This window comes from Thalia democratica, chromosome 6 (genome assembly GCF_965202585.1).
Source record: "Thalia democratica chromosome 6, ktThaDemo2.hap1.1, whole genome shotgun sequence".
Lineage (NCBI taxonomy): Eukaryota > Metazoa > Chordata > Thaliacea > Salpida > Salpidae > Thalia > Thalia democratica.
In genome coordinates, this window is record NC_139170.1 from 39320457 (window position 1) to 39332364 (window position 11908).

Genomic DNA, 11908 nt, shown 5'->3' on the forward strand with positions numbered 1-11908 from the left:
AACGTTTTTATCATGAAAATTAAATTAATTAAGTGCTAAATTAAACTATTTAGTGGTTTTAATTTAGAATATACAAATAAAACAATTATGTTTTGAATGTATAGAGTTTATTGTAAGTTCAACTAAATTCATTGACTAAATATTTACAAACATTTAAAATATTTTCATATTGTACTAAACATTTTAGAAGCTTTACTCTTTCGTAAAAGATAAATACAACAAAAAATAAGTTTAAACTAATATAACAATGTTAACTTTTTTTTTCTATAAAATAATAACGACTAATATCAGCTTTTCTTGCCAGACTAGTATATATTTTAGTTAAAGAAATTTAGTTAAAATTTTTTAAACCATTTTCAAAACTCTTTAAAAGTTTTAAAACATAATCAAATACCAAGGCAATACTCTAATATACCTTATATAAACTTTTCTACATAACATAATTTAATCTAAACACAAAAAAAAACGGAGGAAACAAAACAAAAATATTGAATATTTCCTGGAATTCCCCCATATTGAAAGCGTGTTGTTTAGAAGAAAACCTGGGGCCTGAAATGGGTCATCATGGTCTTGTTGTTTTTGGTGCCCAGCTTCTCCAAATGCTTCTTCTTCAAATTTTGCACGAACTTCACGTCACGGTGGAACCTCTTCACTACTGAGTTTTGCGCTGCAATAACATGATTGTTTGATAATTGATATGAACTTTCAATTGTTAATTTCATATTTATTTATATCAGGGTTTCCTGTATAGTATTATTCTTGCAGGCTACTTGACACAAATAAAAAATCAACACTGTTTTATATATATAACTATATATAGCCACTTTACTAGATAATCACTAATCAGTTTTTCGCCGCCTTATTAAATACTGCCCCCTGATAGCTAAAACCGCCCCCAAAGAAGCGAAGTCGTCAACTTTAACAAATAATGTGATACATAAACCATTTATAGAGCTTAGAATTAACTATAGATAACCGTTTACACATTACCTTGGTTATTCAAAAATTACCAGACAATTTTAAATGCTATTTCATATAAACAACATACTTATTCTCTTTAAAGTTTTAAAAGTAAAATAATAAGCTTAATTTTTATCATTAAACATTTTTTTTCTTTATTATAAACCAAATACCTCACTGATAACACTATAACTAATTTAACTTTTTCAAACTTTATATTAAAAACGAAACTGACTTGCAACGGTCATCTTCTGGTAACCCATGGAGCGGAAAGTTGAAAGAACCTTGCCGATTGCGGAATTTCTATTGGCTAATCCGCGGTCCACAGTAGGGAAACTCTGCTTGTAGTACCTGGAAATTTTTCATTGCAAGTTATTTTGAAACAAACTTCAAATCTAAGTCTTAGATGAGATCTTAGAAGGAAAAATCACTGACATCTGTTTACAGAATACATGTTACGCTCTTTCTAAAACCAAAAAACTAGGTTTAATTTTTTAAACGGGCTTTAAAAAAATACCCCAAAATAAACGACGGTGAAGTTCTTAACTTTAGATAAATCACCTGACATCTTTTCACATTAAATACCTATCAGGTGTTTTCCCGCCACTTATATCTATGTATACACTTTACTTTAAGAGCGAAACTTCGCTACTACCTCATCAATTTCCTGTTGCCGATGATGGCGCCCGACGGCAGCACCCTCTCGTACTCCTCGTTGGCGTGTTCGTTGGCTACGTCATCGTTCACCACGTCATCGTCCACTTCCATCAGCTGCTGGTCCGGATCCACGCCGTCGTCCTCGTACGTCGACCTGCGAGTTTAATTGTCACGTGATCAAATTGTTTCTACATGTATTTCGTACTTCAGCCGGGTATTTAATACAATAAAGTTGTGGGAGAGAGTATTTAAGAAAGGTCCAATTGGAATATGAGCCGTTTTTATGTGAAATATACTTTTATTATAAAATCAATATATTAATGTATTTTCTAAGTAAATAATTTAATGTTTTACAAGCTACAAAACTATACAAACTTCATCTGTAGTTATACAAAAAAAAGGTTAAAATACTGAATTAATAACTTTACAACATTAGTTACTATTTGTATACTTTATGCAATACAATTCACTCAATAAAATATAACTCACGAGAAGTCGTAGAAATCACAGTATTCCAAGAAAGCATCGCCTTCTACCATCATTCTGCAGTGGCCCATATCTTGCATGTGTTTCCTCACAGCAGCCAGCGAAGTGAAAGTTTTGTTGCACCAAATACACATGTTACACACTCCTATCTTGTATCCTGATAAAAATACATATGTTACACACTCCTATCTTGTATCCTGATAAAAATACACATGTTACACACTACTATCTTGAATCCTGATAAAAATACACATGTTACACACTCCTATCTTGTATCCTGATAAAATTACAAATGTTACACACTCCTATCTTGTATCCTGATAAAAATACACATGTTACACACTCCTATCTTGTATCCTGATAAAAATACATATGTTACACACTCCTATCTTGTATCCTGATAAAAATACACATGTTACACACTACTATCTTGAATCCTGATAAAAATACACATGTTACACACTCCTATCTTGTATCCTGATAAAATTACAAATGTTACACACTCCTATCTTGTATCCTGATAAAAATACACATGTTACACACTCCTATCTTGTATCCTGATAAAAATACAAATGTTACACACTCCAATCTTGTATCCTGATAAAAATACACATGTTACACACTACTATCTTGAATCCTGATAAAAATACACATGTTACACACTACTATCTTGTATCCTGATAAAAATACAAATGTTACCAACTCCTATCTTGTATCCTGATAAAAATACACATGTTACACACTATCTTGTATCCTGATAAAAAATACACATGTTACACACTATCTTGTATCCTGATAAAAATACACATGTTACACACAAATATCTTGTATCCTGATAAAAATACACATGTTACACACTACTATCTAGTATCCTGATAAAAATACACATGTTACACACTACTATCTTGTATCTTGATAAAAATACAAATGTTACATACTACTATCTTGTATCCTGTGAAAATACAAATGTTACACACTTCTATCTTGTATCCTGATAAAAATACAAATGTTACACACTCCAATCTTGTATCCTGATAAAAATACACATCTTACACACTCCAATCTTGTATTCTGATAAAAATATAAATGTTACACACTAATATCTTGTATCCTGATAAAAATACAAATGTTACACACTTCTATCTTGTATACTGATAAAAATATACATGTTACATACTTTTATATTGTAATCCAATAAAAATACACATGTTATACGCTCCTACCATGTATCCTGATAAATAAATATATATTGTATCCTGATAATATAGTTTTGCCTTTTTTTCTTGTTACACAAGTTAATTCTATTCTGCTTCATTGAATTTGACAAGAATTATTATATTAACATCTCTAGACACTAAAGTTGATAATATAAAATACAAACTTTTATATATAAGCTTGTAGTTTGTAAAAAAAAGTTACAATAAACTATTTTAATTTATTTTAATATTTTACTTAACAGAGAAACATACAAGTATCTTAATAAGTGATCACAAGCAAATAGGATTTACTGAATAATATCTACACAAAACAAACAATAACTTGAGCATATTAAAATAACACAACTTAAATAACTTGATGATTCATAACACAGCATTAATATTTTTTTTTTTTTATTGCAAGTTTTCTGAATTTCATCAGATTTTAAAAAGCACACGTTTATCGGTCTATTTTTTAGTTAAGAGGTTAGTTTAAGGTTTAAAAATGAGCTGAGTAGTATAACAGCATTGAAAAGATACACTGAAAAGCTATTTTAAATGTGTTTTTGAATTAAAAAAAAAATTGATGATAACAAAAAATATCATGTATTTTTCTGTATGATAGATTTTTTGAGTCAAATCAAAATTTTAATACTTAATATCTTTAATTTGTTAAAAATTCTAGGTATTCTAGTGATTTTTGTTCAAAATTCCTAGTTTTTTTTAATGTCTCAAATTCCAGGATTCCGGGTTTTTATGACAACCCTGGCAACACCAATCCATTTAAAATCGAACCTAGGTACTGAAGCAGTCCTTCCAGGTTCGATACGTACTCCAGCTCGGGTATGAAGAATGAGTGCTTCCGCGTCATGTACACCACCTTGTCCTCAACGCTGTTGAACAACCTCCCTGAGAACAGGCACTCCTGCAACCCGATCTCGTGCTGCTCAGTGCGAACATCCGCCGATCCCACCGACGCCACGTCAGCATCGCTGTCGTACTTCATCCTGTGGTGACGTTGTTTCATAATAATTTTACTGTTAGTTTTACTACTGAGGTGAAAAAAGAAATCAAAATATACTCAATAAATTAAAAATTGTTAGTGAACTTAAAAGAGCTCGAAACGACCCTACAACTGCTTATGTTCGCGTCGCTGTCGCACTTCATCCTGCGGTGACGTTTATAAGATAACAGATGATATAATAACAAAACATGGTGACGTTGCTTTTTATTGATAATGTTATTAGTATTTATATCGTTTGAGTTATAAAAATTAATGAGTTTAAACTGTAATTAACAGAAAATAAAATCTTAGCTACAATGATCTTATGTATGATCCTTGAAGATTTTGATACTTGCTTACTGATAAAGTAAAAAAATCAAAACATATTCGTACTTCATCCTGTGGTGACGTTGTTTTATAATAGTTTTACTGTTATGTGTTAAATGATAGATTTTACTACTAAGGGAAAAAATCAAAGTATATTCAGTAAAGGAAACATTTATATGTACATTTAAAAGAGCTTGAAACGACCCTACAACTGTTTATATTCGCGTTGCTGTCGTGTTTCATCCTGTGTTAAAACTTATAAATAATAGAGAATGTAATAATAAAAGATGTTTTTGGATATAATCTCAAATGTTTGTACTGTTGAGATGGAAAACTGCCTGATATGACCTTACAACAAAAAGTAGAAAAGTTACGATGTGGCTTTACCTTCATTTTATAGATGGAGATAATTAACGAGCTTCTTAATTTAGTACTTCAGCTTAGTAATATGAAAAAACAATTTCACTAAAAAATATTGTAGGTTTTAAACGCACAAAACAGTAAAAAATATTAAGTTGAAATGACTTTAATTTTTACAATTAAGATGGAGACATTTCAAAAACCTAATAACACAAAACTGTGTAAACAAAGCGAACTCTACAGACTGGAATCAATATTGATTGAGAAAGAGCGACCTAAGTTAAATACGCAAATAGCATTAAATGGAAAAACAATATTATTAACAATTTATTAATAAACATACCTTTACTTTAGTTTTACTTGCTAATTTTGTATTTATTTGAATTTATTCATACGTCATGATTTAAAGCTATTTTTAAACTTTTGAGTAACCAAAAAATTTTTCAAATTTCATTTAACATTTACAACTTGAAAATGGAACTAGTGTATTTTTGAAAAGCTTTGTGAAATAAAGTATAAAACAAAATGAGTAATCTGTTAATAATAAGTTGCAAATGGTATATAAATACAAATATTCTTTCAGTAAATCCTATTAAAACCAATCTACAAACAAAAATTTTTGATGTTATTTAGCTTAATTTTAAAGTTATGAAAATATTTGACAGAACAACATTTAAGGACTCAAAAAGTACAATAAAAAATAGTAAACTAGTAATTGAGTAGGCTAAAACAAACAGCTTAAAATTAGCTCAAAGTCATGAACAAAAGCATTTAGATAATGCATATGTGCTTTTATTTTATTGATCTTTGGGTTGTTTATAAAAACTTAAAACACAAATTTATAATGTAGTTTTCACAGCATTAACTATGTAACAATTTCTTTAGTGATACACAAAATTAATTGTACAACTTAAAAAATAGTTATATTGAATAATGTTCATGACACTAAAAATTACTATTACATTAGGTTTTTTATACAATTGTAACAATTTTAATTTTATTTCAAAACTTTAACTTTGTAACTTATAAAGTTGTATTTAGGTTTAATAATTTATATATTATAATTAATTTATGCCAATAAAATAAAATAATCAGCTTCTACATAAAATTTTTACTTACATAATATTTATTACCAAAAAGAGTATGTTAGAAAAAAATAAATATATAGCTAATAAGAGTACATAAATATCAACAAATTAAAAACATTAAAAAATAAAACCTGCTCAATATTCCGGAAACACTGGAGGTAGCTGAAGTAACTGATTCTCCCACAGACTTGGTTTCACTGTCAGCTAAATAAATAAAAACAATTAGTTAATATTGCTTAAACTTTGTTAATAAAGTTTAAAGCTTCTAAAGGTTAGCTCTAACCTACAAAAAAAATTTGTATAAATAAATTATTAAATTAGCTGAAAAGGAAATTATTTTAACTCGATATTATTAAAAACATTTGAAAACTTCAAAGTAAATAATATCTACTAAATTAATATTTTGTAATAAAACTAATTCTACTTTACCTTTTCAACTACAGTATAAGTTAGAAACGGAAACATCACAAAGTTTAAAAACAAAAACACAGAAAAACATTATAGCCAATTAACCGATGCTCTCATCATCGGTGATATCCTCATCACTCGAACATTCTTCCCAATCCTCATCTTCATCTTCATCTTCTTCTTCCTCCTCCACGATCGCATCCTCGTTCTTGCCCAGCTTCATCTGCTTCTTGTACCACAGCTCCTTGCGAAGTTCCAGCTTTCTCGCCCTGTTGTTGAAAACATGGTTGTTTGCATTACATGGAAACTGATGTTAAGTGCTTGTAACTTCATATAAAGTTACTATACTGTTTTCAGGATATGCTAGAGGTCTTGTGAATTTTAATATTTCTTAACAGTTTGCTAACAAAGTTCTTTTCTAACATTTTGCAATTAATAATGCCTTGACTTTAAACACTTCTAACTATCTGACTTCTATTTGATTTTAATATACCGTAAGGCATAAAACTTTTTAACAACCTATTTGGTTATTAAGTACTTAAAATTGATGTTTGGTTAGATTTACAATAAAATAGTTATAGTATTTGTTGTTATTCTTCTAAAACGGTTTATATTTTTTTAGATTTAACAACTACCTGTCCTTTGAATGCCCCGATTTATTTCCTTTAACAATGGCCGGGATGCTTAAACTTTTTCTCTCTTCTGCAATTGCTTTGGCGATTGCCTTTTCTTCTTTTTCAAAAGCCTCTTCATCGTCTGTTTATAAAAAATGTAACAACACATAAGTACAGCTCCATTTATTGACTAAATATTTTTTATTTGAAATGTTTTTAATTATGATTCTAAGTTTTATATGTCTGTTTTTTTAATTACTATTGCAACTTATCTCATTCTAAAAAGAAATTAATACGTTAAAAAACAACTCATGTGTTATATTTCCAATAGTTATGACATTTTTATTTGAAAATACATATTGAAAATATATATTAGACACAAATGATTTGTTTTTATTACTTTTAGACAGAAATTTAGAGACTTGATATTAATTATAAAAGAAAAAACTATATTAAAAACAGTAAACCCATATGTTATATTTCCAATAGTTATTACATTTTTATTTGAAAAAACATATTGAAAAAATATATTTAAAAAAGATGATTTGTTATTATTACTAGAAATAGAAAGTTTAAGACTTGATATTACGACAAAAACAATCATATAAAAAACTAATTATATTAAAAACAGTAAACCCGAACTAAAATCTAAATATTTGAACGAGACAATCAGCAAAAAAAAATTCAAACAACCTAATAATTAAAAACACCAAAATGTTAAGCAGTTATAAAAATCAAAGCAGTTAATTAAAAGTGTTAAATATAACACTAGAATACTTTGTTTTTATTCAGAAACATAAACAAAACATAAAAAATGCTAGAAAAATAAGCAAACAAACCTTCATCTTTTTCAATTAAGAGGTTTTCCTGTTCTACTTGCTGCTGAACTTTGGCTAACTTCTTCTTTTCAGCCTCCTTGTGTTTTTTAGACTGCAGGTGGGATTTGTGAGCGTTGAATGACTTGAAACTTTTGCGGCAGAGCTGGCAATTCAGTGCTTTGATTTCAGTGGCTTCACTTTCTTGTTTTTCCTGGATAAAAATAGCAAGATAACTAAAATTTATTCAATATTATTTAATAACATTTATAATTACTAGCTTTTGGGTAACAATGGGCTTTTAAAAATATATAATTTATAAATATAGTATTTTGTAAATTATCATAAGAAATGATATCATAAGTAATGATGTACCGGACTCACTATCCGGGTCCGGCCGGATATTGCCATTTTTGTCTGATATCCGGATCCGGCCGGATTCTAATTTGAAAAAAAAGTCCGGATCCGGTTCCGGCCGCATTCTAATTTGAAAATAAAGTCCGGGTCCAGTTCCGGCAGGATTCTAATTTGAAAAAAAGTCCAGATCCGGGTCCGGCCGGATCCTAACAGAGATCCGGCCGGACCCGGATCTAGTTAGTAAAAACGAGCATACTGAAAAGTATTTTCTCAAAAACGAACCCTGTGTAAATTAATAAGAGTCATTTTCGTCAGTTAAAATTAAACACCTACTGTGATTGGCTCATTTTGTACACGTGACTAATTTACATTTGTTTACATTTAAACTATGAAATAAACATTTCATGAAATGCAACTCTTTACATATATTGTAAAATTGAAAACTTTGGAATGAATACTTGCATTATTTATTGTTTAAAGTTGAGCTCAGACAATATTTAGAGTTAATACGGTTGAATGTACGAGCCAATGAGAACCATATGACGAAATGTTTCAAACTAAATACTGATGCAAGAAAACATCAGAACATGACAGGCAGTTTATATGTAAGCAGTTAGTTTGGTGTGTAGCGTGAAGCAACAAAATATCTTGAACGTTTTTGTGAATGCTTATTGTAAGTAGTGTTTTGTTTTAAAAGTGAATATTTCAACAGGTGTTTAATTGTTTAAATATTTAAGCCAGGTTTATAGTTTAATAGTTAATTAAAAATTTTACATTCTCTTGTTTACTAAAAGTTTTATTTAGTTTTTAGTTTATTGTTTTTTATTCTTTTGATATAGATTTAAATAGCTTCCAGTTTTTAAAGTGTTACCAAAGTAATTAATAATTTTGTATATGCTAGTATTTTTTGTTGTGTTTTATATAAAAGATTCATCACTCAAAACTGTCGTGTCTGATTATAGAAAGTAGTCTAAGTTAGAATTTAGTATTTGTTAGATATTAATTAAATAAGGTAGGATTTAATTATGATGGGTAGTACTAATAAGTTAAGTGTACCACAATCAGTCCACAACTTTACTACCAAGTTGTCAACCTTTGCTAGCTGTTCTACTGATTATTAGAGTAAAGTAATTTTTTCAGTTTTTAAAAACCTTATTCTGACTCAGGCTTGTTTATACTCACTCTAGCTAGTTTTATTGACTTAAACAGTGGCAACCCTGCTAATTTGAAATTTTTTGGGAATTTTAGAAAATGTTGGACTGCCTCAGGCTAGTTTAGTTTTTTATAAAAACTCAGGCTAGTTTTTTGTTAGATTCTGAATGAGTTTGAGCTGATCCAGTTTTCAATATTTTGTAATTTTCTAGTGTATTTTGTTCAAGAACTTGATTTCAGATTTTAATTGTAAATAACACCTAAATTTGTAAACCTTGTGGCTAGCTGTTCTACTTATTATTAGATTAAAATTCTTTTTTTTTTTTCAGTTTTTAAAAACCTCATTCTGACTCAGGCTAGTTTATTCTAGTGATGTACCAGACTCACTATCCGGGTCCGGCCGGATATTGCCATTTTTGTCTGATATTTGGATCCGGCCGGACTCTAATTTGAAAAAAAAGTCCGGATCCGGCCGGATTCTAATTTGAAAAAAAGTCCGGATCTGGGTCCGGCCGGACCCGAAATTGTGGGTCCGGTACATCACTAATCATAAGTAACTTTTATAAAAATATAAAGTTATATTACTTTTACAATGTTTTGGGTAACAGTAAGATAACAAGTTAAACTGCAATTCTTTATTTAAACACACTTTCACTTTGCTGAATATAACTATTTATAATGAAAACTCATAGTCTCTGTAGCTATTTTGATTTTTTATAGTCATTCATAGGTTTTGCACGGTTTCACTTAAAAGCATTGAAAATCACAACTTGAATTAAAAATATATACAAAACCTATTTACATTAAATTTTACAATGTTTTAAAAACCATATAACAAACCAAAAATATCATATAAAGTAAATAAAAGTACAGAGAAAGGTTAAGTAAAATACATTGTAGTGTTAGAAAAAATAAATTCAAAATAAAAAGAAGTGCTACAAATTACTGCAGCACATCTGTATTTCTTAACTACCAATATAAAGAAACAAACTTTCACAATCTTCTGGTTTTCTCTCGACTGGAAAGCCTCCTGCGTGACGGGCGGGAGCTCTGCGATTTTCCTTCTCAGATTGTACTTGTGCCAGTCGCTCTTGTAGTGGTCGCGCTGGAACTCGTAACTGTCGAACCTCAGGTGACACGATATGCAGGTTATCACTGACATTTTAATTATTACTAATCTGGAAAGGTTAAAAACTATATTTGTAGCTATAAGTATTTTATGATATTTGTGACTTAATAGGTATTGATATCAAAGCAGGGTAAAACAATTGGGGAGGTATTACCTTTTTTTTTAGTGATTTTAGTAAGTCGGGCAATAACTAATAGAGGCGCAAATAGGGAAAAGTTTTTAAACTTTTGGCAGTCATATAACTTTATACTTCATAACTTGCTTTACAATATTTTAGCCTGATGTAAGATTTTAACAAGAATTTCCAAAAGTTGGATATCAAGTTGCTATTTAAGTTTTAGAGCAAAAAAGTGAACAGATATTATTTTGTAAACCGGCAAATTTCATTTTAAATTTTTGACAAAGAGGTCATTTTGAAATTGAGTTTGGAAAAACTTGGCTTACAGCATTGGAAATTGAAACAGAAAACAGTAAGCAAAACTAAGGGTAGGGAGTACTTGAATGATGTTTGCAGGACTCATTTAAACATATGATTCAAATGTGTTTAAGCATCAGTAAAATGAATGTAAGGAAAAAACTAAAAATTTACCAAAAAAATATCCAAAATCACATACTTAATGACTTTCCAACATAATTAGTAACAAAGGCACTTACACAAGTCCTAGACTTCTAATCTATATCTTATATGAAAGCTTATATTTATAGACATATATTTAAAGACATCTCAACTACTTCAGATAAATTATGATGCCGTAATTAAAATATGCAAACTTTGTCTGTAAAATGGTACTTTTCTTTAATGTTCTGCAATTCTTGTGCTGTTTTTACTTTTAATTTCTTGTATTTTGAATGTCAAATGTGGACAGATTGTCAAGTCAATTGTCATTTCAATTGCATGCTAATAAAGGTATAAAATACATTCTAAATCAAGTTCAGTTGTTAAATCTAATGTTTTGAGCTGTGTTGTAAAATTCTTAACAAGATGTATCTCCATGCCGCCCAAGTTTTTGATCTCAAAACAGGTAGATAATATGGATTTGGAGAGTTTTGTTTGTCAAATCCATCATGTGCTACTGAATACTCCGTGCAAAATTGTACGCTTGTGCAAAAGGTATCTTCTTGTAATTCAGTCCCCTTGTGCAATTTTTCTGCTCGTAAAAATTTGACACCTACCCATTATATTTACTTAATTATTTCCAAAAGGTACTTCAAAAGAATTTATCAATTATGTATTAAAATTATTCTATAGTACTGTTTATTAAAGTATCACTCATTTTGCAGTGATGTTAAGTGTTAAAACTAAATGATACAGTGCATTTTATTTTACAATATTATTTAATGTACAGTAACCTCTCG

At 29.2% G+C, this 11908-nt stretch overlaps 1 protein-coding gene across 1 annotated transcript; it reads right to left on the reverse strand.

Moving 5' to 3' along the window:
* Nucleotides 1-305: 305 nt before the first annotated feature.
* On the reverse strand, nucleotides 306-10601 carry LOC145837999 (cytoplasmic 60S subunit biogenesis factor ZNF622-like). The gene is made up of 10 exons (XM_082945514.1): nucleotides 10415-10601; nucleotides 7939-8128; nucleotides 7121-7241; nucleotides 6591-6754; nucleotides 6209-6281; nucleotides 4095-4306; nucleotides 2107-2260; nucleotides 1616-1771; nucleotides 1196-1311; nucleotides 306-667 (listed from the first exon to the last, which is right to left on the reverse strand). The coding sequence occupies exons 1-10, from the start codon at nucleotides 10583-10585 to the stop codon at nucleotides 531-533; spliced, it is 1494 nt and encodes a 497-aa protein (XP_082801640.1). The 5' UTR covers nucleotides 10586-10601; the 3' UTR covers nucleotides 306-530.
* Nucleotides 10602-11908: the final 1307 nt, after the last annotated feature.

What these genes read in the sequence shown, in the direction of transcription:
- LOC145837999 (XM_082945514.1), bottom strand. Translation starts at nt 10,585, where the DNA reads ATGTCAGTGATAACCTGCATATCGTGTCACCTGAGGTTCGACAGTTAC. An exon ending in CTTAATTGAAAAAGATGAAG is followed by an intron (nt 7,242 to 7,938) that starts GTTTGTTTGCTT and finishes TTTTATAAACAG; the next exon opens with ACGATGAAGAGGCTTTTGAA. An exon ending in CACCGATGATGAGAGCATCG is followed by an intron (nt 6,282 to 6,590) that starts GTTAATTGGCTA and finishes TTATTTATTTAG; the next exon opens with CTGACAGTGAAACCAAGTCT.